General features: G+C 47.1%; 1 protein-coding gene across 1 annotated transcript in view; it reads right to left on the reverse strand.

Moving 5' to 3' along the window:
* LOC118771808 (FERM domain-containing protein 4A-like) overlaps window positions 1-25980 on the reverse strand; it is a 105488-nt gene extending 79508 nt beyond the window's left edge. Inside the window, exon 1 of the mRNA XM_036519867.1 lies at window positions 25888-25980. Coding sequence (XP_036375760.1) covers window positions 25888-25980 — 93 coding nt within the window. The remainder of the gene's footprint in view (window positions 1-25887) is intronic.
* Window positions 25981-27366: the final 1386 nt, after the last annotated feature.

Raw genomic sequence — 27366 nt, forward strand, 5'->3', positions numbered from 1 at the left:
GGTTCAAGCATGGAGGCCTGATACTTTCCCCGAAACCATGAAATTTCCAGAAAAGCAGATGCATTCCTGCTGAATACAGTCCTCATTTATTTATAGGCTTTATACTGTACTTTATTCATGAGGGCTATTTTTATCCCTGACTCTAATGTGGGCCACACATCTGCCTACTCTGGGTTATGAATGTGAGTCAGTGGAGCAGGCCGCTGCGTGCGGAGCACACCTTCTGCTTTGAAAAATGATACATTTTACGACTATCCTCTGATATTTATGTCTAATTGGAGTTTAATGTGAAGCTTAAGAAAGTGTTTGAACATCAACCCCAGGGAATTTTTTTACTTGGACGGACTGTGCCAAGCACCCACACAGTAAAAGGCTTTCACAATACAGAATGTTAACAGCTTTGTGCATCCAACCAAACCCCTCCCCTGGTTATGATTTTATTTCATAATGCCACCCTAAGGTCACTTTTAGCGTACGCTCTTTCCTGATGTGTGCATTGGCGGTGCCTTATCTCCACAATCATGCAGCTCTACTCCTTAACTCCCTTAAGGAATTTTATCTCAAAATTCCTATTGTACGACCAATAAAAAGGGGCACTGCTTTCATGCCATGTTGTTTGCCTCTGTTTGCCACGAATGCTGCGTGGATTTCTTAGGCAAAGGGAACCTGCTTTCGCCCCAGACCAAAGTAAAATGGCGCTGCAGACGGCCACTGCCGGCTGCCAGCTCGATTTGTTTTTGCAGATTCCCGGCGCGCTGGGTGAGTGCGGGGTTGGAACCCGAGGACCCTGCGAGTTTGTTGATAGAGGCGGTGCCCTCAATGATGCAAGGGGATCATTCCGGGCCACACATGCGTTCCCCATTTACCGAAACGGATCTTTTTTCGCGGAACCTTAAGGCCCCTCAGGTGCTTTCGGGAAAAAGGGAGACGGAAAACAAAAACAGAAGAAGTGGTGTGTATTTGGTTTAGCTGCAACCCAATCCCGACGCCGGTGCCGCGGGGGTATCACCAAAAGCCGCCCGGGAACAAAGGTGAGGGTGTCTCACGGTCTGCGGGGTTTGTTGTGAGAGAGAACAGAGGCAGGCTGACGTTTTTTTTTTCTTGTTTGTGCAACAACAACAACCGGGACAGGAAGGAATCAAGTAAAGGAGACATTATACCATCACACGGACAAACAATGCCGTTTCCTTGATACGTACGCCTCAGATGCCCCTTGTGAATAACATGAAGGCAGAAAGCATCTTGTAAAAAGGCAAAATAAAAAAACTGAGAGAACTGAATTCTGACGCTTTAAATGTGGTTTACACGCCGGTACACAGGAGGAAACATTTCAAACTTCCCGTCCTCGTCTGTGCTTTAAATGGCCTCTGTTTAACCTGCCACTGCTCTCCCCTTTCCCCCAAAGCCCAGACCCCGATAACAGTGTGAGTCACGGCAGAGTGAGGGCTTTTGGAGGAGTGCCCCTGACAGCTCCCAGAGGCCCCGTGGGTGATAGCCACGAGGGGATTTACCCTTGTGACCGTGGCCCTGCACCTCGTTAATGCCGGGAATATAAAACAGAGCCGCTGAGGCTCCGCAGACACTGAGCATTAATATACCGCACAGACACATTAGATATGCAGGGCACAGCGACGGAGGCAGGATAAATAGTTGTTTTGGCTGGAGTTCCCCCCTCCCCTCATTGCTCATGCAGGCTTGGATAAGGGGGTTCTGGCTGGCTCCCGCAAACGCGTGAACTGCTAATTAACGAGCCAAATGGCTAGAGAGTCGGCTGGTGTAATGACTCTGGGAACCGTACAAGTCCCTCTGCCCTCATCCACGAGCCAGCCATCACTCTCATTGTCCTCAAATGATTATTACTCTGTTTATAAATACCTATTGACCAGCAGAATGAGGGTTGGACTCCCCTGGTTCTCATCCTCAGTGCGATCAAAACTATTTTTAGTCGACTATTTAAAGAAAAAATCCTCAATATGACATCCACTAGTAATATTTAATAAGGTAAGAGGCGCAGGAATGGTGCCAACTGAGATAAGACATAAATACTGTGTGAAAGTGATAAGATTCCAGTCCTGTTATCGGACTCTAAACTGTGTGTGTGAGAGAGAGTGTTCTCCACAGCCTCACATAGCCCAGACTTTCTCAGGATTTTCTCCAATTCTCAGGAACAGCTGCGCAAATGAAGACTTGGACCCCGAGTAAAGAGCATGACCTGTCACAGACCTCCTCTACCATCAGCCATTTCCACGTCCTTCCTCTGCCTCCAGACTCTCTCACATATCCAAGCTGAAAGAGGAGCCCGGCGCGGTTTTTTACCCAACGCTGAAACCGTGTTGGGTTTCATCTCCGCATTCTCCGGAGAATGGACAGCTTTTCATATTTAAATGCGCATGACAAAGCGACGCCTTCTCCCTGTGTCTGGGAGGGCGCTGCTTAGCACTGCTGCATGGGGAGACGGGAGAAGAGCGCTGTCAGTGTGTGGCCACCAGCAGCAGAGGGGAGGGGGACGCAGACACAGGCACGGCAGGCCACAGGAGGCGGCGGGTTTCTGTGTGCCAGTACTGCTGAGGTTATCCTCGCCTTTTTGCCTAATCTCTCAAAGATATTCAAATGCGGCAGAGGACATGGCACACAGCGCATCAGATTGGCTAGCGCTCTTGGACGGCGTTTACACACACAAACACACACACACACACTCACACACACACACGCACTGGCTGATAAGAGGCACCTACACATTGCCAAAGCGACTGACAACAACATACCGAGAGGAACAAGAGCCCACAGTTTATCTTTCTGCTGAACTTTTGGCTCTCCTTCAAACCCCCAGAACAGAGGCAGCAGAGCACGCACGCTGACAGGTGGATCAGAGCGATCGGAAATGACACGCTTCAAACACACGCTGAGTCACACAGGAAGCACGGGTAAACAGCACCCTGGAAACAATGGCAAGAAGAACCTGAAAAAATAAACAGCTCTCCACTGACACATTCTTTCAATATGTCTGCAACGCTGTAACAATGCTGTGCCGTTAATGCTAATGATAACAGAACATACTATAATGTGTTAGGAGGACTCCTACACAAATCTCACATGTTGAAATCAGCCCTTAGAGAGTGCCTGACTAAATGTAATGCTCTGGTTTGACTGTGGAAGATAAACAGCATCAGTGTGCAGGACTGTGTGACACATGTGTCCCTGCAGCCACCACTACATACAGCCATGTGTGTTTGAGTCTGTGTGTGTGTGAGCTGCATCACAGAATTGTTGCTACAGGTTGTGTGTGTGTGTGTGTGTGTGTGTGTGTGTATGGGTGCTGCCTCTGGGTTGTTGCAGTGTGTGAATGTATGGATTTGCTGTGTCCAATCGGTTTGTTGCTGCAGTTCTGTGTGTGTGTGTGCGCTTGTGTGTGTGTGTGTATTTACTCCTGCTACGGCAGGCTTTTGTGGGTGAAGTTTTACTGGGAGCACAGCACTGATGTAATTAGAGATATAGAGGAGTCTGCTGGCTGCAGAATTAAAGAGGGTCACAGAAACTCATTACGTTGGCCCTGGATGAGCTTTAAGCCAGAGAGGCAGGGCCAGATGTGAGGGGTAGGGGTTTGGGTCTGTCACAGTATACACACGGAGCTTGCAGTGTGTGTGTCTGGCTGCAGGGAGCTACTGTAGTACAGTACTTAGTACCATAATCTGAGTCTGGTCAATGCTTCAACACCATCAAGGACCTGAGACACCTGCCTAATGCATTAACTGTCATCTCAAATTAAAGCACGGTTACTGATCAACAAATCCACTTCTGGTTTCAATTAAACAGACAATTTAGATGCAACTTCATAAATAACATAATCAATTTAAATTTAATAAGGGTCTTTGCCATATTAGCACACCCATTTCTCATCCCCTTTTCACAACTTAATTAATTTACAAGACAAAAAACGATGCTTATGTTGTTCTCATTTAATCAAAGGAGTCATTCCGTGCAACAGAACACATGTCTGAATTTGTATTCAAAGTCACAGTCACCTCATTCTGCTCCAGGAGTGACTGAGTTTAATGTCTTTACCGTGTGTTTATCATATAGACATTCAATCTTGCAAACATTCAAATACTTCAAGTAGGTCTTTCAGTGGCGCTGATGGGTCACAAAAGACGTAATTATCGGCTTTTATATCAAGCGGACATGACCATCAAGCGGCCATTAACATTTTGATTGGTTTCTCCTTTCAAACAGCCCCTCCCCCCCCGCCCGTGTCACAATGGCATCTTTCAATTGCCTTGGATGCCTACATAATAGCACGTTGCTTGAAAAGAAGAGAACTCACCATCAAATAACTGTCAAGAGTAAGTAAGCCTCAGAGACACAGCCACACAACGGGCCACACACTCTCCACACCTAACACTGGTAGCATTCCAGTGATACTGTCTGAGAACATTCATCTGTCATCATAGAATCTGACAGGGGAGGCTGTGGCCTACCCATAATGCACTGGGAATAAATGGAAATCTGAAAGGTGCACACGCAGCGCGCAGCTGTTATGATTTTACCCGGCGGCAAAGTGGGCAGTTATTTTCGGAGGGCGGCCGCCCGTTAATGGCTTGTAGAAAGGCCACCTACAACATTTTCTCGATCGAATACGTGCGCAGTTAAATAAATAAATGGGGATGGAGTTAAATTCTCCGGCGAGGTTGGACGCAATCTGTGTGTGCGGTTAGCCGCGGTCCCTGGTCATTTGCTTCTACATGCTTTAACAGCTCTGCCAGCTCCGAGGCAAACCCGGGAGCCGCTCGTGTGCAAACAATAATTTGTTCAAAGACGTGACCTTATTTCACAATACATGCTGAGTCAAAGGCCTTCTTTTGTCATGTGTGCTCTGGGGAAAAAGCTTCCTTTCAGCTTCTCAGTCTCCGGTATGAGAGTACCTGAATAGAACATGCCCTTTGGACTCTGAGTGGTCAACGCTCTTTTCGTTCTGCTGTTTAGAATACCGTAATCTTATAATCTGCCTGGGGTTTGAACCCACAGCATGACCTGAGGGTAAACTTTGTAATTGCAAAACAAATTTTTGCATAGGTCTCTAAGGGCATACATACAAGCTCATATTCACCATTTTCAGAACAGCGTTGTAGCATTCCGTCATACTCATTCCATTTGCTCCACATCCAGGAAAGCAAACGAACCCGTGCAGCGCACACACCATATGCACCCGCTGGAAGTGGACTGGTGAGTGTACTTGTTGCTTATTGAAGTATATCGCAGCTGACAGTTTGTCTGGTTTCTCCCACCATGGTGAAGCAGGGTAGATGGTTTTTCATCTTGGAGGAATAGCTCTCGCTGGTTTGGTCACCGTGACTTCCTGTGAACCTGGATCTTTGGTGCCTCACTTGAGTAATAAAAAAGGCACCATCAGACTTTAGGGAGAACCCCTGACACTTGAGCACCTTGGTGCCGGACACGACCGGATCACATGAAAGCTGAAGCGGAGGATATCAGGCCAGCCTTCCCTGATTGGCATGCCTGGAAACACATTGTTTATTCCGAACCAAACGAAATGTACTGTGCGGAATATTCCGGGAGAAATAGATGGAAGTCATTTCTATAACAAAAATTTAAATGACCGGTAATCTCATTACGGCAGGAAATGAAGCCATAGTCGCTTTTCAATATCTTAGCTATCGTTTTTATGCATTTTCACCAAGGCTCTCGCCAAACATTGGGGCCGAATAATTCAATTTGGTAAGATCTCTGCAAGGGAGAGGAGTACTTTGCTTTTTTTCCTGCCGAAGGGAATCCTGTAATAATAGTGACATCAAATCAATTCTCCATTCCAGCGAGAAATTTTTCCAATGAAATTCCCCAATAAGGCAGGCGGAGGGGGGACAGCGTTTTCATTCGGAAGCGGCTGTTTTTGAGTTAAACGGCACCGACCCCCCCCCCCCCCCCCCAACTATTGGCGGCCCCCAGAATAGGATTCATCTGGCCCTCCACGGCTGAGAGGAACGCCGAATTGAGAGCATCCTCAAATCAAAGATTCAATCACGCCGCCTCTCCTGGTTTGTAATCACAACACCAGACCCATCTTTCCCAGAGTGATATTCACTCATATCGTCCTATGCCTTACGCATACATTCATTTTCCCCAAAGTAGCATTTCTGAGAAAAATATAGACATCCAGAGATTTATTTTTCATATCGAAAAATATATTTAGACGCACTCGCAATAGTACAGCCCTGCACCTCGTGTATAGATTTACTGGAGGCTGATAAAAATATAACTGTAAAAATGAAGCTATGACTAGCTCTGAGTTGGTTTCTCTGTAATATGTATCTACTTGTTTATTTCATTGAATTTTTTTGTGTGTAATTTATAACTAGATTTTTTTTTGGTTTTTCTTAAAGCACGCTTCATGTAAAACTTCAGCTGTTCCAGCTGTTTTGAGGTCAGGGATGTTCTGCTCTGTTTAAACAGCGGAATATGCAGTCTGTGTGACAGAGGAGTGGAGTTAAAAGCAGGAGGGGAGTATAAGTGCAGGTCAGGGAGGTTGGGAACATGGTGCTCTAATGCGCTGTTATGAGACACACATGCTCATTTCAGGAAACTGGGCTGCTTCCAGCCCCTGTCAGCAGCGCTGTTCAGGTGAAGGTTGGAGCACGTCCCCGTCGAAAACACGTCCGAGCGTGTCACGCCGAGACCCCCCTCTCTCTCCGACAGCTTCCAGTCGCCTGAGGCGTTCGTTGGCTGTGAGAGGTCTGCGCTTCAGGGACCGTGTCACGAGTGAGTGACCACGGCTCTGTGTGACCTCCAGCTTCCAGCCTGTTCTCTTAAAGAGCTCGCAATGAGACATAATGGAGAGACAGCACGGCCCCACAGCACTGCAGGGGACTCTGGGAAATCAGTGGCTGAGAGCTAACACCTGTGGCCTTCTGGCTGTCAGTGCTCAGTCTGCACTTCTTAGCAGCACCTCCACATGCTTGTGTCCACTCACACTCACATACAGGTCACAGAGCAGCACAGCTATAGCCTCATTCAACAGGGCAGGAGCTGTTTCTTAACTATAGAGAGCAAGATATTAAAAATAAATTCAGACCTACAGATGAGTTATAGGGCATGTTAAATGTATTACTCAGTTGCCCTTTATGAGGTAATATGCTCAGAAAATATGTGAAGCATTCCAAAGGGATATACATTTGGACATGTTAAATACACAGTACTGCTGCCTCATTTAATCACAGGACATGATACTGGTGATAAATATGTTCTTACTCAATGATCCGATGGCATTTTTTTCCTCCCTTTGAAGGTATATAAACCTGTTCGGTCAAGTAATGTGATATTGAAAGGCCAGGATTTGCTTATGCGATTTTACAGCCTGGCGGAGTCCCCGTGCCACGCACAATCACCTGCCTCCGTGGATCATCCTGCAAGATTTACAGTACGGAGGGGTTCCCCACCACAGGGGAAAGCTGGACTCGGTCCAGCGGCAGATTATCCTGTAATGATATATACAGACTGTGACATACTGTACAGTAAGACCGGGCGCTCCGCGTTACTGTAGATTCACACACGCAGCCATACGACCTGCACCGTCTCAAGAGTATGACACAGTAATAATCAAACGCTCTGTGCGCTAAATGGGATATTTACTGTGTCTTCCCCCCTCAAAGGGGAGCTGCAATGCGTCTGGAGCCTATGCCTGCTGGGGCTTCGTTTGGTGAAATTTCATCCCGTAGCGTTGCATTTTCTCACCTTACGAGAGGAATTAGATTATAGCTGCGGCTAAGGAGCTTACGCCCGACGGTAAATTAATGACATGACACAGCGGGACGATAGGGGCGAGGGTTGTCCAGTCCTGTCCAGGCAGAGGACTTTTGTGGCACACGAGCAGGGCTGTATCCCCCCCCCGGCGAACGCCGCGGCCCGCTTCCGCCATCCAGGCATTCCAGAGCCCTTAGTGTGTCATCCTGTGAGCGGGACTCTGGCCCCCTCTTACAGCTGCTGTGTGGAAACCACTGCGCTCCCTCATTGGATGACATCACCGGAACGGTGCACTGTACCGCCAACAATAGAGCGACGATGGCTATGGCCGTTCACAGTGCTCACAATGAAGCAGGGCCGAACTCACAACCAGCTGTGTGGAGTGGGCGATCCAGACTCGAGAGCTTGCGGGTTTCACTCCCAAATCATTTGCACTGCTGTGGGCTAAACACTGTGCCAAGCACTTACAGTGCATTGTTTTAGCATATACCAGGTGGTATACATGGATACCATGTAAAACTTGTAATACCTACTAGATCGTGGGAGAATTCCCTCGTGTTACAGGACATACATACCACTCCCTGTTTATTTAGGAAACAGGCAGGAAATAATATCTATTTAGTAAATGGAGCTTGGTATTTGGTACTTTAATGGATGTTGGTACATGGGAACAGAGTTTGCTCACTATCTACAGTAATTATCTGTTATCTTGTCTATCTGTTTCATCTGCTTTTTTTTCCAACATGTTTAACCTAGGGCGCAATAGGTTTTGCATTTTCCCACAATTGGAAAAAAAAAAAACGTTAATATGAAAATTGTCAAACATCACCCACAACTTCCTTGGGGTCAGATGGAAAGGAACCAGTGGAAACTAAACCCTCTCGGTTCTCACGGCAGTGCTTTGATAAACCCAGGGAGCAAAGCGGCCAAAAAAAATCCCCGCAGCAGAACCAGCCATGCTAATGTAAACAATAATTAATCGTCGGGGGGAGCGGAGGGCTAACTGACGATTTTGCAATCACAATACTTTCTGTAATTGCCCTTGAAGGAGTCCGCTTAGTAAAGCGCAGAAAGGAAACATGCCGAGGGGGATGATGGTTAACAAATGAGGGGAAAAAAAATGGCACAACAAACCACATGGCCCAAATGGGAATGTGGTTCTGAACGGACCGCCCACTCATTGGAGAAACAGAAACGCTCATGTCTTGTTCTGGGAAAATATTTTCTTCTGAAAACAGCGGCGATGCCGAGGAACCTTGGTGCGGGGCAGAGATGGACAGCCTCTTTGGTCCACGGGAGCTGGCTATGGCAGCAAAGCATTGTGGGGGCTGAGAACAGCTCAAAGTTTGTCATTCCCTGGCTCTGAACCTGGGAGCAGAAGAGAGAAAAAGATATTCTCACTGATGAACGGGTACCCTGGGAATCCCGTCTACCTGCCAGGAGGCTGGAAGGAAGGCTCCATTTGTCTTCCCAGGTGGCAACCGGCCATCAAACACACGTGTGGTATTTGCCTTAAAACGAGGCAACTGCAAGCAATCAAACTCGGCCTCCTTGTCCAACGGCTGCACATACCACACCGGCGAAACTGTTTACAGTGCAGCATGTTTTATTGTAGTTAGTCGAAGTTAACCCATCGCATCTGCTCTTCATAACAAAACCTTATAAAGGCTGCGATCCGAATGCAACTGTTGAAAAAGTGACTTGCAACATCGGAATGTGGGACGTTTCCGCTATCCCTCATAAGCTGTCTGATAAGCAGAGGCACGAGAGATTCCCTAAACGCATGAAAGCAGGGACGCTGTGCAGCAGAGGAAAAGGAAGCACTGAAACACAATCCTTCAGGGCCCACAACACTGGGAAGTGGATACGTTTCACCACCCCGGGCACTTCCACAACTTCCACAGCTGAGACGATGAATAAATGCCGAGGGATCTATTCGTGAACAAGACCCTCTGAATCAGGATTACAGACAGCTTCAGCTCAGCTTCAGTGTAGCATAGTGGTAAGGTGCAGGGCGCGTAACCGAAAGGCTGCCAGTTCGATTCCCCGCTGGGGCACTGCTCTTGTAGCCTTGGGCAAGGTACTGAACCCAGAATTGCCTCAGCTGTGTAAATAGATTATATGTAACAATTGTATCCTATGTAAGTCTGGATAAGAGCATCGCCAAAATGCCAATAATGTAATGTAATGAAAGAGCCTAAAAGAGTTGCTAAACATTCCTATCGAGCACTCAGGATTACCTACAGCCTTTCACTGTACACATAACATTACACATGACATAACTGTGCATTCCATACCATTCATGGCGATTTCATTATGATGAATGAACTAATGGACAGGGACAATGACAGATTGTGTCATGGCAGCTTCCGGTTTGAGGGGGACGCTGCCGCTGATAAAGAGGAGCTGAATGCAAGGTCTTTAGCTGCCTGCGGAGATTCCTCCCCCCGTCTCTTCTCAGGAAATCCTGCCTTCTGGAGCTGTGAGGAGGAGAAGGAAGAGAGGGGCCCCGATGGACTCGGAGGTTTCTGGCCTGATTGTTCCTGCTGCCCCCCTCTTCCTCTTTGTGAGCGGTGCAACCCCTCACTCCCTCCCACAACAACAACAACAGCCCCTAATTATCAGTTTAACGGGGGCGTGCTCTAGAACAAAGACCCTCTATGGCTGCCAAATCAGGAAATTGGAGGCTTTGGAGTTAACGCTCTTCAAGCCTATGTGAAAGCGTGGAGCAGGTTTACAGTGGCCCACGTCTTGGGAGTTCCTTGTGGATTGGAGGTCCCACGCTGCCTGGAGAGTCTGACAGACATACCAGACAAAAGAGATGTTGGCTCCCGATGTTACGGGGGCTCTTTGTTTCAGCAGATTTTGGACCGAGCAGCTCTCTGAATCTGATCTGAACTGCTCAGAGAAGCGGCGCAGGCCCCCTTCAGTTCTGCTTATAAACGGGCACTGTTTCTCTTAGCTCAGTTCCTCTGAAAGGCAGGAAATACCTGCCGGACAGTATGCTAAGGCCAAAGAGACGTCAAAGAGCTCTGAGATGTTGCTGTGGAAGGATGTGAGTGGGTTTTGTGTGAGGTGTCTTAGTGTGTGTGTGTGTGTGTATGTGTTTGCCTGTCTGTCAGTGTGTGTGTATGTGTATGCGTGTGTGTGTGTGTGTGTGTGTGAGAGAGAGAGAGACTGAGAGACAGAGATTGTCCCTCAGCCCCTACCCTGGAAGGGTGTGTAGTGTCAGACAGTGTTTTAAAAGGCAGTTGAACGGCAGCCACGTATCCTGTGAACAACCAACTCAGTGCCAGCAGCGCAGTGCTGGAAGTTGCATTAGACAAGGCTACACAGGAAGGTGGACCATTAACCACAACCCTGGCCTTGGAATTCTCCCTCGCCCTGCAGACAGAGACACCGATCCCTCTCTCTTGATTAAGTCTCTGCCCGGAGTCATGATAATTTGGGCCTGCTCCGTTTGTGTGCACTCTCCCCCCAGGCACCCCACACACTGAGGCTCTCATCCCCGGGAAAGGTGATCCATCACAGAGGCCCTGCTTGCACTGAAACAGCCATCTGAGTCCAGGAGACTCTCACCTTCCAGCTCTCCGCCTCGCTCATCGACTGCTCCTTTCACAGTCGGCACGCCTGAGTGCCAGTCCATAATGACTGAACACTGAACATGACATGGAGCAGACTCCCAAGCTGCAATGTTCAGTTCTTTTACATTAGACTAGAGGTACTGCAGGCAGTACAATGGCAGCTACGTTAATTCTGTCAGGTGTTTCAGTAATTTCATTGGTAAAGGTTACACTCGTCGGGTGCAGCGTTTGCACATATAAATATAAATACAAATCTTTGCATTTATTGTACAGTGTATTGTGATATTTCACATGAAGAGGGGGAGTTAGCATTCACTACTGCTTGTTCACAAAGCTCCTCCTTGTGTAGAACAATCCATTTCTGACATAGAAGCAACACTGCCCAGCACTAAATTGGGATGTCCTGTATGGTGTGTGATCGCCCCCAACAGACACCGTGCCCGGAGCGAGGCCCTTTGGCTCCTTATTTCCTGCATTGCCAGGTTAGGTCTGGCCATCTCCGCGGGAGAAGCACACTGTTAGCATACCGATAACACGCTGCCTCCTAATCTCAACTTGCTTTGATGTCAGGACAAATAGGTCCTTCCGAGCTTTCGGCACAAGCAAAGGTGATGCTTACAAAGCAGCCTCTGGGCTCAGACAGCCTAGCGCTGGCGCTTAGTGCAAATGAGGACATTGCAGAGACTCCTGGGCAAAATGAGGAGTCACGGAGAGCACCTGCCTCTTGTTAGCAGAGGGCTTGGGGCCCCTCTCTACCTCAGTAACCTGACCCCGTCTCCGTCTCCCTGAGAGCCAGCTGAACCACAGGGCCGGACAGGGCCGGGCACGGAGTGCATTATTCAATCAGTGGATCGGTTCCACCGTCTCGCCGAAGAGCAACAGGGGGGAAAGTAAGCGGTTTAACGCTCTGAGAAATCTCTCCCAAAGCTGGAGAACATGCTGCAAGCCGGGTCTTGCTTTAAATTTCTGCTCCGACTATCCAAAGGCATGGAACGATTAAAAACTATGACGTGGTTTGCTTCAAAATTCATGTGTCCCCAATCACAGGCTTCGTCACTATGTTTTATATTTAGTCAATGGAAAATGTCCAAAATGTAAAAAGAATGTAAAAATGTGAAAAGAATTTTTGTAAAATACTAGTGCATGGAAACAGTTAATTTTATTGACAAAAGAAAACACATACATATGGCACACACATATTTCTAAATATGCTGGTTAAAAATACTGAACCTGTACAAACTGAGGAATGATAAAACACTGTTCAAAAACAGTTTTTGAACTGAATAAATGGAACAAGAGTATATTAAACTGATTTTTTTTTTCTAACCTGAAAGGGAAAACGAACCGCAGAAGAAAACAATTCACAAACACCTTTTCAGGAGAGTTTCATCTGGGCCTCAGTTATAAATGCAGCCTACTCCAGAATGCTTTGCAAATAGGAGTCAATTGCAAAAAGCAGCCCCTTTCAAGTCACTTTAACACAGAGGCAGCTTTCTGTGAAGAAGCCCTTTGAATCAGCCATAGCAACACTAAGTCTGGACAAAACACGCAGCAAGGCCGCTGAATTCTAAGTTTCATGTTTTTCACTTCGGAAAAAGCAGAATTAAGCGAATCAACTCTCCTCTTTCCACTTGTATCAAAGAAGGAAGTGTGCGATTTCGCCATCTCTCACAGGGAACGGATGGACCAGCGCCAAGACCGAGCAACAAATTACCCAAGAAATCAATTCCCAATTTAGAAACATAAACGCGAGACATACCGCATGTATTTGCAAACGGCTACAGCACGAAAGACATTCTTTTATCGACCCAGCATTTACAGCAAGTCTAACTCCGCCGTTTCTTTACTGTGTGCTGCGGAGGGTAACAGATCTCAGCCGTGTCTCTCTCATACCTGGTACACAGCGCTCGGGATGCACCTGGGCCTGAACACCAGGTGAAAAGCCCTGAGGTTCATGACGCGCCACCGTCTCAGAGCTGTGGCAGTCAGGTTCCAGAACAGGCCGTGCCTGGTGAAGAAGAAGTCCTCGAAGCCGACGAGCATAGACTCCATCGTCACTCGATCCGGAATGGAATCAGGTAGCCAGGTAAATTTCCGCGCCTCGGGGGCAATCCAACACCTGTGCTTCCCTGGGCTTTCGTTTTTTTTCCCCCCTCCTTCTTCTTTAATCCCAAGTCGCCCCAAAAACTCCGGGACACCCCTGTGTCCCCCTCTCCCACGCAGTCTGAAATGCGAGCCCCTCTCCTCTTAGGCTGCAGGGAGAAAGATTTGGAACGGGAGCCCAAATGCATTAAACATGTGCATTTCCCACGGAGGAGTGCTACGATCCAGTGGCAGGCTTTTCCTGTGTGTTTGTTTGCTTTGAGCAGAGTGAAGTCCCCCCCGAGCTCCCTCTTGAGACTCTCGGACCGAGCGCTGCTGACGTTAAGCCGGCGGAAAGCCGGCGGACGAGGTGACTTGTCCCCTCTGCGGAGGATCCTACCGGCTACATGATACCCTGACTCCCTCCTAGGTTTCCCAGAGCCTCGTGCAGGAATAAACTTAGCATCTCAAGAGGGTTCACAAGTTTCCTTCGTCCGCCGGGATCTGGTCCAGACTCTTTAAAAAGGCTGTTTGCTTTATTGCCAGCATTCCCAGGACATTCTGTTAGCTGCCTTAACCCTTCCGATTCCAGACGCTCACACAGACTGCTCCCCCCCCCTTGAGTGACAGCAACTTTCGGAAGCAGAACCTGCTCAAAGGGTGACCTGGCTAAGCTAACAGTCGTTAAATCTGGACAGTAAACTTTACGACTGGAGACACCCTCACGCCATGCAAATGCAACCCCCTCCCCTTCCACCAGCTAAAGCTGCATGTGAAAGGGTTACTCAAGAGAACCCTTCTAGGAATTCCAGAATGAAGCTTCTTATATGTGGCTCAACATTCTTCTGATCAAGCGGCTGTAAATATGTGGCATTGCAGCCATAGCAACGGCATTGACACCATGGTGTCAGTCGACGAGAGGTCTGAGTGAATAGTGGGCTTCATTCTGCTGCCGTTATTATTATGACAAATGGAATTCTTTGACACTGCTCCCTGAATAACGCAAGTCAGCAGACTAGTCCGTCCAGGAATGTAAAAACATGACCTAAAAGAGCTGGCTTTTTGCTATTTAAAAATAGGAGGATGGTCCTAGGAACCTTATCTATCTAGTCTAATAGTTTAGATTGCTAAAGTGACATGAGATTGCTGGAGTAGCTGGCACAATGGAAGCCGTATGCTTTCTTAGAGCAGTGAGCTTTGTCTGATAAGCGATGTTTTGTTGATGTTGTCTTAATTACCCATTCCCGAGAGTCTGCCTCAGACATTGGCTAAATCTAGCAGAAATAATCGTTCTGGATTCTTAATTGGTCCTGTTGGCCTGCAACCAGTTCCAGCGCAAGACATGTGAGGAGGATCGTTGAATGTTCAGTGAACCAGCCATAACTCCCACTGTCATACAGCTGAGTCTCCAGCACCTCCAAAACAAATCAGGATACTTTACAGGTACTCTCTCTAAAGGGTCAAATTCAAGAACACACTTAAGTATAATTCCTCTCTTCCACTTCCTGGCAGGCTTCTCGAAACCTTGACAAGCAGTCAGAAGGAAAGGCCACTATTTGAAAGCACACATCAAAACCCCTGACAAAGGCTGTTTACTGAATTTGGTTTGGACAGTTTTTTTTCTGCAATTCGGCAAAAACAGTCCAAATCAATATGCAGAGAGCTCAATAAACTTTAAAACACACAAAGCTGATGAAATGTGCCTTGCTGGCTGGCAGATTTATTGGGGGTATTGATGTGGGGTCACCCTTTAATGACTTTCAAACATATAGCACTGAGTTTTAACTCCACGTTTAATCAAAATGTCGCAATACGCAGAAATGATGTGCCACCGTTTTCTATTTGTAAATAGCCCATTAAAAAATAAGGAACCTCCATGTATTTCAATGGAAAATAGCTGTATATGTACACTGGACATGGTGCTTACTAGATATACTCTACAATATATAGCATCATTAAAATAATATTGTACTGCAAAAATCAATTTATAATCCACAAGATTGCAAAGCATGATTTGTTAAAAACTGTTTTTCCCCAACGGTGCAATTCATCAAATGCTTGTCACTCATAACTCTAGAAATTAAAGTGCTTTTTCTTGGGTCACTGTTTCTGAGGTTGTACTTCTGTAAGTGCAAAGAAATGAAAATATTGACAGACGTTAGACTGCCAACAACATGTCAGTGCTGTCAGTCCATTTGAAATATTGTTAATACACCTTCATCATCAGGCTATGTACTACAATTCCCTATAATAATCAGTAGTCAGCTCCAACACTGGCAAAACGAAGCCTTTTCTTTCCATAAATGATGCAGGAAAACTAGTTCATTCATTTGTTGCATGTTGATCAGACTACTTCCCCTTCAGTGTCACCATAAATCTCCTGCTACTTGCTGAAAATTCTGCAGCTAGAATCCTGATTACAATAAAAAAAATTTGAACACATTATACAGGTTCAAGCATCGCTTCACTGGGCACCAGTAAAATATCAGATTGATTGCAAACTGCTGCTCCTAATTTATACGACTCTAAATGGGCTTGCAAGATCCATCAATCCCCTGTACTTCTCCTAGATTGCTCTGTCTTGCTGTTGCCCCATTTCTGGTATAAATGTGAGTTTTTGGCAGGCTCATTCTCTGAATGGGGTGGAACAGTCTCGGATTGCCTTCATATTTATGGGTCCGCCTGCTTACCTCCTCTTGTATGCTACCACAGTTTCTCTTTGCTTAGGCTACGGTGTATCACACTGCCCCATTACACATACTGCACACTGACTGGTCATCCTAGTCTTCTCCTTCCCTCTTTCTCACTCTCTGTCTGTCCCTCATGCCTCTGAGCAACAAGTGCTCCTATAGCCACACCCCTGCTCATTAGCATTGACCAATGACCATGAGCATTCTCCTCAATGGACAAGATACCTAGACCATCACTGCAGCGTAGAACATAAGTTCCCCCTCATGGCCTGCCTAAGTCCCCCCATGCTGTCTCTCTGACCACCAAACCGCCTCCTGACCTGAGCTAATGGAGTGAACTAATGGATATCTACTTCCATTCCACTATTAGTATCCCTCCTTTTCCCTCTCAATCACATTTCTCAGGGTGAGGGAATTTTCATTTACATTTACATTTACATTTTTTCATCTGGCAGACACTTTTATCCAAAGTGACTTACAACTGAGGCAGAGCACGACACAGGCAAGAAAAAAAAAACATAAGGAGTCAACAATATTAGTAGTGCTGCATTGACCAAATTTCAATGGCTGGCCAGAGAAGGTACAAGCTAGATGGGACAGATAACAAGTGTGTTAAACCATTAGATTACATTTTTTAATTTATAGTTTAATGGGAAACAGTTTGAGACATGAGAAATTCCTTTAGCTGGTAGTGTTTCAGGTAATTTATCAGTTTGTCCAAACTGGCTTTGCCGTTTCCTGTTTTTGTATTCCCTCTGAAAAGGCACTATGTTCAGCACCCTGAGGCAAATTGATTGCAAAAATGAGCTCCACCAAGTAAACCTGAATTGATTGACTGATGTACAAAACCCTTAAGCTTACATGGGACTTATAATACTGTGCAAGTACACACACTTTATTATGGCCGTTCCTCTTTGTAATATGTTTTTTTTTCTGTGAGGAAGCCAGGGGAGACAGACAGACTTGCCATTACCTTGAATGTTTAGTCAGCTATGCTTGCTTGCGCTGCCTCTACATGGATGTGTGGAAACGAATGTGCTATTGGCAACCGTCATTTAGGAAAGGAGCAAATATTTGGAAATGGAAGATGTTCCCATGACTGTTTGTTCAAGGTCCCATGGAACCATGGGAGAGGTCACGGATCGACCCGACCGGCTGGGAACATTTTACCGCGGAGCTCAGATGTTTTATTACAGTAGGGCCCTGAAGGAGCAAAAGCCTTAATGACATAGACTGGGGGCTTTTTACGTCATTTTGAATCATTTCATTGCCCTCACAGTATCTCAGCTCCACTGCAACACAAGCACACGTGCTTTCTAGAATTATGACCCATGACAATTATAGTTATAAGTCAGTATATTTATAGATCTGTTTAATTTAAAAATGAATGCCTTTAAATACAGCACAGACTCCTTGTGACACATCACAGGTCACAGCAAGAAATGCATAATCAGACATCAATCTTCCATAAATGATGAACCTGAATATGTTGAAAGAGAGAGAGAGAGAAAGCTGTCATTGCCATTCACCAAACTTATCATTCTCAAAGACTTGATGGAAAGCAAGTACGGTACAAGCATAAATGTGTGAACGTGTGTAACTTTGTTGAAGTTCGAGTGGCCATCTAAGTAAGAGGATCATGAGCTGGGGACAGGGTGTGGAGTTCCACAGGGAAGATCTGATCCTCCAGTTCGCTCTCAGTGTGCCACAGGGGACAAGTGGCAGAGTCATCAGGGAACAGCTGGAGAAATGGGGTCCCAGCATGGAGGCTACGACTTTGCTACTCAGCCGTGCCACTCTAGTGCTCCTGTTCCACCATCAAAACCCATATTCCAGCTGCGGCTATGATGAGGCGGAGTTATGTTTCACTGTTCAGCCCTCTCAGCCATAAATCTAGGAGCGCCTTTGATTCATGTGAGCTGTGTTCGTGTCGGTGGAAAGGCACGGACGCCCAGAAGGGACAGTCCCTGCTGAATGTTCCGGAAAGCCTGAGTAACATCAGTGTGAGGCGTTTAAGCTGCCGGGCCTGATTTGTATGGGGGGGACATTGTCCGGGGGCAGCTGCGTTTTAGAGGAGATGTCAAGGCACTTCTGTGCAAAACTTAATCCTGTGGCCGTCAGAAATTTCCCACAATGCCGTGCGCATCTGCCCTCACGCATGGCTCACCGCAGATCCAGTCGCAGTGAAAGGCAACGGAGAGAAATGGGTCACACACAACACAATGGCACTCCACATTACATCAAACTGGCCCCAGCGGAGTGGCTGCAGTTTACTACTCTCATTTATATGATGCTGACGTGCATCTAATATTGGTCTTGGGATAAGTGTGATCTCAGCCAAAGAAAGACAAATAGTCACATCAGGCACAGCTCATATGACAAATATATGACCTCTTAATTATGAACAAGACCAGCTGATCCTCTCATATTGGCAAGAGACCAGAGGGATGAGCTACAGTGCAATAAATCCTCTATGAAAGTTAATTTCAAACACTCCTCTTCATGTCCTTGATAGCAAAGCTGATTGGAGTGGGATCAATACCAATTCATAATGATGTTAAATACTAAGGGGGGCTGCCAGTTAAAATGTAGTTGCAAGGAGTTCTGTAGTTGTCTGTTCTACTGTCAAAAATTCATAAATGAATTCCATATAGCATTTTTTTTTGTTTGTTTATTCTGACGTTGACCTACTTCATGCAGTAAACAGGCTGATCATATGCTCCACTTTCGCTTAAAGGAGTTAAATATTGATGAGGATTAGAATATAAAAGCTACCAGCCCACACAAGTGCTGAGGAGGGAGAAACAATGAGCGCAAATGGCTGGCAAAGCTCCACTGCATCTCACACACACACACACACACACACAGACGCATGTGCACATAAAAACAGACACACACATATACACATATATGCACACGCACACACATGCACGTGCACACACACAGATTCACACACACACACACGCATACATGCACACACGCACACACACACACACACACACACACACGCATACATGCACACACGCACACTCACACACACAGATTCACACACACATGAGCTTGCACACACGCACACAAATCCCACACCAAAGAAACCCCTGCGGGTCTCTCCGCTGCGACAGTGGCACTGACTCCATGAATAGGGCTTTGAGGCTCTGGCTTGGGTGACTGGCTCCAGATCAGGCTTCGTATGACAGCCCCGCTCCAAGCCCCCAGCAGCAGCAGCAGCAGCAGGCGGTGAAACATGCCACTCAGCCCTCACTGCCACATAAAGCACTTCAAACATCATGGAAAGTCTGAGGTTTCCATTCCTACCCTTTCCCCAGCTCAACCTGCCACCACGAGTATCCCATCGTGACACATTTCTGGAAGCCAACAGCCAATCTAATTAAGTACAGCCAGACTCAGAACTCAGTTCGGCACTGGGTCAAAGCCATATGGAACATGGCATATATACTTTATTTAAAGCTGTTAATGGGGTTCCTTACTGAAAAAAAAATAGAAACCAGGGAAAGACCTGAAATGCCTCAAGTGAGTGCGCTTTACATGAAAGCAAGCCATTTTTTTTCATTCCATAATGTTTCATCAATTGTTTCGGGTAAGGATGAAAAAACACCAAAAGCAAGAACTAAGAAGGGACTGCAGCTACTGCTGGGGCCCCCTTTCCCCCACCCAGACGGGGGTGCTGTTGGCAGTGTGAGCGAGCCACTCCTTCTGCCAGCAGGTTAGTAAGTTAGTGGTGGGGGACTGCAGTATTCCTAGGGCTGATGAACAGCAGCTAGAGAGATGTAGCAGTGTGGAAAGCCTTCCATCTATCATACAAGCCGAGCTGTCCCCTGTAGATACAGAGACCCCGCACTCAAAGCAGCCCCTCCATGCCCATCAAAGAGTCCGAGCAAAGAGCTGTGCAATAACACTCCCTTTCCCCGTCGCTCTGGGGGACAGGAGGGGTTTCGTTTCACCACAGACGGGGTCTGAGGGCTCTAAGAAGCGGAGCCAAAGGTGATCCATCGCCCTCCCCCACCCCGCAACCCCCCCAGAGCCCCCAAACTCTCCAACCGCACCGCTCCGATTTCAAAGCCCTCTCCCCCCTGGCAAGCCGGGACTACTGATGGCTTCAATGAAGTAAAAAAAAAGAAGTGACGCAACTGTAAGATAAAACCTCCGCTCTCCCCAGCTACCACCTGTAGAGAGGACGTGGCATGCGCCCACTGCCGTAAATTAAAACTCCGGGATCAAATGCTGAGACGACCCCCGAAGGGGAGAAAAATAGTGCACTGATCCTGTGGCACTTTTCATACTACCAGACAAATGCATTATCCCAACACAAGTACCACAAATAAGAAACACGCTTTCTAGAAATGCTTTCTGGCCGTCAGAGGGTCATGTTTCACGATAGGGTTGCTGTGAAGAGTGTCCAGCTTTTAATACAATTATTTAATGTGAGTTTTTTTATGGAAGATGAAGACAGGGAACAAAACAGCAGCAGTTATCCAGTATGGTCTGTTTATCATGACAACTGATGGTGAATGAAGGCACTTTCATTCTGAAGGGAGGCTATTTCTCTCTCTCTCTAAACTGATTTGTCTATGAATCAGATTGCAGTCATGAGAATTAATCAGATTGAGGGACTACCGCCTGGGCATCTAAATGCTGTGTTACTGATAGTTTGAAGCCGTGGGAATCCTCATGGCACAATGGGGGTAAGGAACTGTGGGAAATGTGGTTTCTTCTTCAGGTCCTAGCGTGTGCCCAGTGGGCCACCTCATAAAGATTCATTACAGCTAACTGATCATCCTTACTATCTGAAGACACACTTTTTATGTGGACATGTGGAGGCATGCACATGTATGTGCACACACACACACACGTACACACACACACACACACACACACACACACACCCATGCACTCATGCACACACACACACACACACACACACACACACATCCACACACACACACACATACACACACACACACCCTGCTGGGACAATAGCAACAGCACTGAATTCCTGAATAGCGACTACATATATTCTATGTTACAGGAATGGGAGTATTGGAGAATAATGGTTATATTAGACTGAGAGATAAAACACGCTCTTCATGGCCACTGTGAATTAAATCATTTCTATAACGCAAATGGCAACAATCGCAATCACAGGCATAAAATGGACTGCAAACTTACAAATCAAGGTATGCTCCTCAGCCGGAAAGCATTCAGAAGACGAAAACGATTAATTTAACCGAGCTAATGAAGGATGGTTAAGGTTTTTGCCGGGAGCAAGCACTGGGCCGGCAGCGCCGAGGCTTGGCCTGAACTGTAATTGGAGGCGACGTGATGTTTAAATTTAATGAGCCGCAATTAGTCCGACCGCTCCAGAACAAGAGGCGCACAGCTAGCACGGGGGCCGACGCCAGCATCTCCTACGGATGCCCCTCTATGATTTTATTGTCTGCTCAATACACAAGGAGGCCCCAATTATAGTCTTTCAGGCCACTTCATTTAATTTTACACCCAAAGGGTTTCTGAGAGCTCGCCGATAATGGCGTTTCCCAGGCAAGAGCTGTGCACGGCCTTAAAAGTGTCGTTCCCCCTCAGTTCTGGGTTTCTTGTTTTACCGTCACTGTTGTTGATTGATTCGCAGGGAGCCAAAAGATTAGCGGAGCGGCGAAAAACACAATAACAAGTTAATCCTCTTTGATTTAAGACTGGATCTAAGGAGCGCCACCTTGTCATATCTGACCGTGGGCTTCGCCGCTTCACAAACAACTCTGAGGCTCCCTGGGGACAGAGATAGACACTACCCAACCCCCCCCCCCCCCCTTAAGTGGTTACAAAGGCAGACAATAAAGATTTGAACTTCCAAATGATCATTTTTATCTCATAGGTACTACTCAATTGACAAATGTTTGAGGTGTGTTAATTAGGGGGAATACATGGCCACTGGTCTCCATGTCAATATATTGTAGCACATGCATTTGGTGTGAGTCCACATACAGTAAAAATGTGCCTGGTTTTAATTTCAGGTACAGACCAGCTATATCTATGGAACTGCTTACTGACTGTAATTCAGCATTATGGTGGGTCACCATCAACAGAGGCTTTCATAGCTTCACAGGCAGCAATTTCATTGTCAGTGTGGGGTGGTAGAAAGACTGGGATGGGTGGAATGAGACCTAATATTGAAATATTGCCTGTGGCCTGGAGAATAAGTGGGATAGAGGGGGGAGATCACAGTGGGGGTCTCCTTCAGCCCCAGACTGACACTCATTTTCTGGCAGGGGGTTCTCCCGCACTCCCACATTTGAGGCTTACATATAAAGGGACCCGGGGAGTTTCAGCTCAGAGACGCTTGGCACAGATGAAGCGGAATAGACATTGTGGCATTGCTGTTGTTGCTATGAGCTCCGTCACGCATGAGGGGGTACACAGAACAAGGGCCTTGCAGGCACGCACACATTCAAAAGCACACAAACGCACAAACACACACATACACACATGCAAACACACACATCTCTCCCTGTAATAGCAAAAGACACACAAAACACACAAATGCACACTCGGATCTACACCTGGGTTCTGTGAGGGGGGTTTGCCAGGGGCCTTTCACGCAACTAAGCTTTGGCGCCGAGCAGAGGCGAAGATGATTGACTCATCTAAGTGCCGTGACAGCACAGATGTCCCCCTCATTGCAAAGATGGACACATCACAGAGCATTCGTCCAACGAAACTGACAAACCGCTTGTACGGAAGACCACTCCCGCTCCGCCAATTAATGGAGCAAGCACAGAGCAAACCCCTTCACTCTGACAACATGCTTTGAGCATGAAAACAAAAAAAGGAGTAGAAGTCTGGCGTGCAGCCAGACTCCAACCTCTGCGCCTGTTTGAATAAATCTTCCTCTCCTGGCTAATAAAGGCGATAATGGCAGATCTGTCGTCAGAGGCAGGAGGCTGAGAGCTCCCTGTGAAGAAGCACGCAGACTGCAGCCATCACTCCAGAACGCTCAATCACCGGTGAACAGCATATGCGTCCTTGCCTGTCTGAAAGGAAGTGAAGCTTCCACAAGTAAAGGAAGTCTTTCAAAGCGGCCAGCAACAGCAGTATCAAACTCCATAGACAGGCACAAAGCGTGGCCCTTATACTGCCAGTCAATGGATTCAGTTATTTTCTGATCCACTTTGAGATCAAATGTTGTGCTTATTTCTTTATTTATTGCTGTGCTCCCCTCTGAATCATAATGAAAGGTTAAATTATTCCTTATGAATTTATTTTCATGCTTACCCCGGGGCGACTTTGGTGTCTTTTAAGAAAAACAGACTCTCTTAATTCACATGGCAGGTCTATTCATACGCCGACTTTTATCTGAATTCTAATTTATTGGTGCATGAAATTTAAAAAGTTAAATAATACAGAACACTGTGTCCCATTTAAAGGGCACCTAGGACCAAGGACAAAGCAATCATCTGTTTAATAACACTAAAAGGCCTTTACAATGCTATTGTACCAAGCATATATCACATAAAGGGTCTTTACAAATGTACTGTACCAAGCATATACCAAATAAAAGGTCTTCAAAAATCTACAGTACTAAGTATATACCACATAAAAGGTCTTTAAAAAATCTACTGTACCAAGCATACACCACATAAAGGGTCCTTACAAATTTCCTGTAACAAGCATATACCACATAATGGGTCCTTACAAATCAAGTATACCAAGCATGTACCACATAATGGGTCCTTACAAATCTACTGCATAAATTCTTTACACGGGGTTAAATTTCAAATGGATTTGAATTCACTGAAATTTCCTAAGTAAACACAACAATTTAATGTTAAGTTCTGATTAGAAATGCCTCTTAAATTATCACTGTAAGTTAAGAACTGTTCATTTCTACTCAAGTCTAATAAACTAGCCATAAGCCCACACTACCCTTAAGTCAACAATGGGAGCATGGGTGGGGTTCATAACAGTCATCCACAGTTCTCTGGAGGGAGATGCTTCTTGGATCAACAGAGCACAGCCATATATTTAATGCTCTGAACACTGCTCTGAGCAGAACAGAAAAACCAAAGTCATACTTATCTGTCAAAACAAATAAAACATCTCTGTCTGAACCATACCTGACCCCATCACTCTCTGTCATGTTCAGCTTGACATTTGTGGTTAAACAGGAGTCCTCTCCCTATCGAGGCTATACAGAAGCAGTTTCCGGCTGTATAAAGAGCTTAGATGTATAGCATTAACAGCGTGTTACATGTAATCAGGACATCCATGTAAAGCTCTAGTCCGGATATTACATTCGCCAGGAATCCGTTATGTAAGAAATGGTAACTACTTCCCAGACAGATGCTGGTCAATCAGGAGTTCTCGTTGAGTGAGAGGAAGAATGAGAGCAGCTTTAAATTCAATTGACTTTCCCAGGGGTGGAGGGAGGGGGAAGAAAATGAGAATCCACTAGGGCTGGAAGAGTTGGGTGGGGGAAGGCAATGTGAACTAACCCAATTCAGGCATATTTGTCACTGAGCGTTTCTCTGGCCGTGGCCGAAAAGAGCAATTGCACTGGAGAAGTAGTTTAGTCTATCAGACGTCTAAAGCAGGTAATCCTCCTGGCAGGACACAAGCAGAACACGAGCGTGAACTGAAAATGGGACTACCCCTGGCCGAAACTTAACAGTCGTCAATTCAACACAGCAACAAGACTCCTAACGATCAAACACGTATAATTTACAAAAAAGAGCAAAGAAACAAAACATGATAGGAAAATGAAACCCTACAAATGTGGTCTTTGTTTTCTTGTGCAAGGAGGCTCAGTTATGATCTAGTACAGCTCAGAGGACCTCTAATGAAGAGTTTGAGGAATATTTTCATCAATATTGCATGAGGTGACTAATTACAGAAGGCTGGTAGCTACAGTACGCAGCTCTGTGGGGTGTATGGGAGGGAGAGGGGGGCAAATGAGCAATGCTCTCTCTAACCAACAGATGCATGAAATCACTGTAATGATTTCTGGAATCTGCAGACACCTGACAACATATAAAGACCCTGCACAGGTAAGTCAGCTTTTAAAGACATAATGCGTCTAATGCATTACAAATCTAAGGGTTTTCAAAGCAGAAACTTCCAACTCCAGACGTCTCACACCAAAAATAGACGCATTATGCAGCAGAATGAACTCTAAGTGATGCACACTTCAGTAACTCAGAGCGATGGCAGCACCACAGACTCACAGCGTACTGTAAACACTGTCAATGATGGGAAGCCCTTGTACGGCGCAAGTCCGAGCATGTTTTCTCCTGCAGACGTGTACCGATACAGTACCACATAGTTACCCGGGAGAGCTATAAAAGCACAGCCGTGTTAAGGCAGTGATCTCGGTGTAAAGAGACAGGCAGGGCTCTCGTTTAGCGGGCCCGAACACTGCAAAACTGTGCATCCCGTCTGGCTGCCGGGCAGAGCCTCGTAACCTTCAGCAAGCCCGACAAAGAGAGAGGAGCTGCCTATAAATAAAGTTGGCTGGCGGAGAGCTGCACCCACAGCCAGAGAGAGGAACGTCTATAATGCCGGAACTCCACGGTCCCAGATTAAAAGCTTGCTACCCCCCCCACACCACCCCCACCCCCTCGCTCCCATTAATCCTGTACCGTCCAAAGGATTAGGCAGAAGAAAACCCCCCCTTTTAATGTAGGACTCTCAAAACAGCACAGCGAGACTCGGCAGGGGAGGGAGAGAGGGAGAAAGGACGGAGAGAGAGAGAGAGAGAGTGCGCTTACCCGCTCCCCACTGCTGCGTCTCAGGGTCCCGACCGGCAGTTTGAGGAGCAGCCTGCGGGTCCGGCCCGGAGTGACGGCCGCCTGCACCACCATCATGGGTGAGCCGGAGGGAGAGGGCGCCGCGCCGTGCCGCGCCGCGCCAAGCGTGTGTGTGTGTGTGTGTCACTGCCCCGGCCCCTTGCGTGCGTGTGTGTGCGCGCGCGTGTTTCCGTCCCGCCACGGCAGCCCTCTCTCCCGTCCCCTGCTCCTCACGCTGCTCTCTGAGAGTCTGTCTGCCAGGCAGCGGAGGAGAGAGAGCGCTCTCTGCCGCGCCGCCTCCCCCCCCCCCCCCCACCACCCCAAACCACCACCTCCCCCCAAGCCCCCCCCACCCCCCAGTCGTCACTGCCCGTGAATCATTAGACAGCCCATCCTTAGCTCAGCAGTCAGGCTCCTCTCGACTCCTTTCTCACTGCGCTTGTGTGTGTGTGTGTGTGAGTGTGTGTGTGTGTGTGTTTGAAAGAGAGAGAGAGCGGGAGTGCACTGTCCCTCTGTTTCTCTGTGTCTCTTTCTCTCTTCTCTCTCTTCTCTCTCTTCTCACTCTCTCTCTCTCTCGCCTGCTGATGTGGCCGCAGTGTAGGTCAGCTGCGCTTCTGGCCAGCGGGCTCTAAAAACGTCAGCTCGGCCAAGGAGGACTCTAACCGGGTCAGCGGTCTAATCTGACAGTGCGGGAGGTATTGTGCGTGTGGGTCACATGACCTGATTGGGGAGGGGGGGGTCATCTCTGCCTCTCCCCTTTCCCCCCCTCACAGCGGGTCACATGGCGCACCTCAAAAAGAATATCTGATGTTTGGCCATCTGCTGCGGAGATTAACTCTAAATCTCACTTCCAGCTTTCGCCGAGGTCTGTCTGGAGCGTAGAGATGGGACTGCCCCTAAGCTGTGCACCAAAAACACCTGGACGGTACCCACACGGAGGCCGTGTTTGGGCACGGTGAGCCCGCGGCCTGCTGCGGCAATTACCGAGTAGGTTCCGCTTAACGATGGCACAATTACCCGTTCTGCACAATGCGCGACCCCCCTGGAACCAAACGATCCAAAACTGTGATCAATTAAGGCAAACGCTTTATTAGCGCACGGCCTGCAATACACAGAATTGCCCTGCTGTAACCGATGGTCATTAACGTGCTCAGTCCGCTGGTACATTCAATCAGAGAGACCGGCTTTTTCCTTTGCGGTGCTCGATAAATCTCAGGGGCCAGGAACCTAACGAAAGCTGCGTGGGGGAGAGAGTTCCTGGGGGGGGGGGGGGGGGGGGGGCGCAATTTCCTGACGCACATCTGATGGAAAAAAAACGCTGTCATTTCTACATTTCTTTGGGAAAGATCGAATAAACACGGAGAACGCCTAAGTGGCTGAAGGTGGAATATAATGATAACCAGATGTAGTTGGGCTGATCTATTTGGATGAGATGAGCCGAGGGAGGGATTCTGCATTCCA

The sequence above is a fragment of the Megalops cyprinoides genome, chromosome 25 (genome assembly GCF_013368585.1).
Source record: "Megalops cyprinoides isolate fMegCyp1 chromosome 25, fMegCyp1.pri, whole genome shotgun sequence".
NCBI lineage: Eukaryota > Metazoa > Chordata > Actinopteri > Elopiformes > Megalopidae > Megalops > Megalops cyprinoides.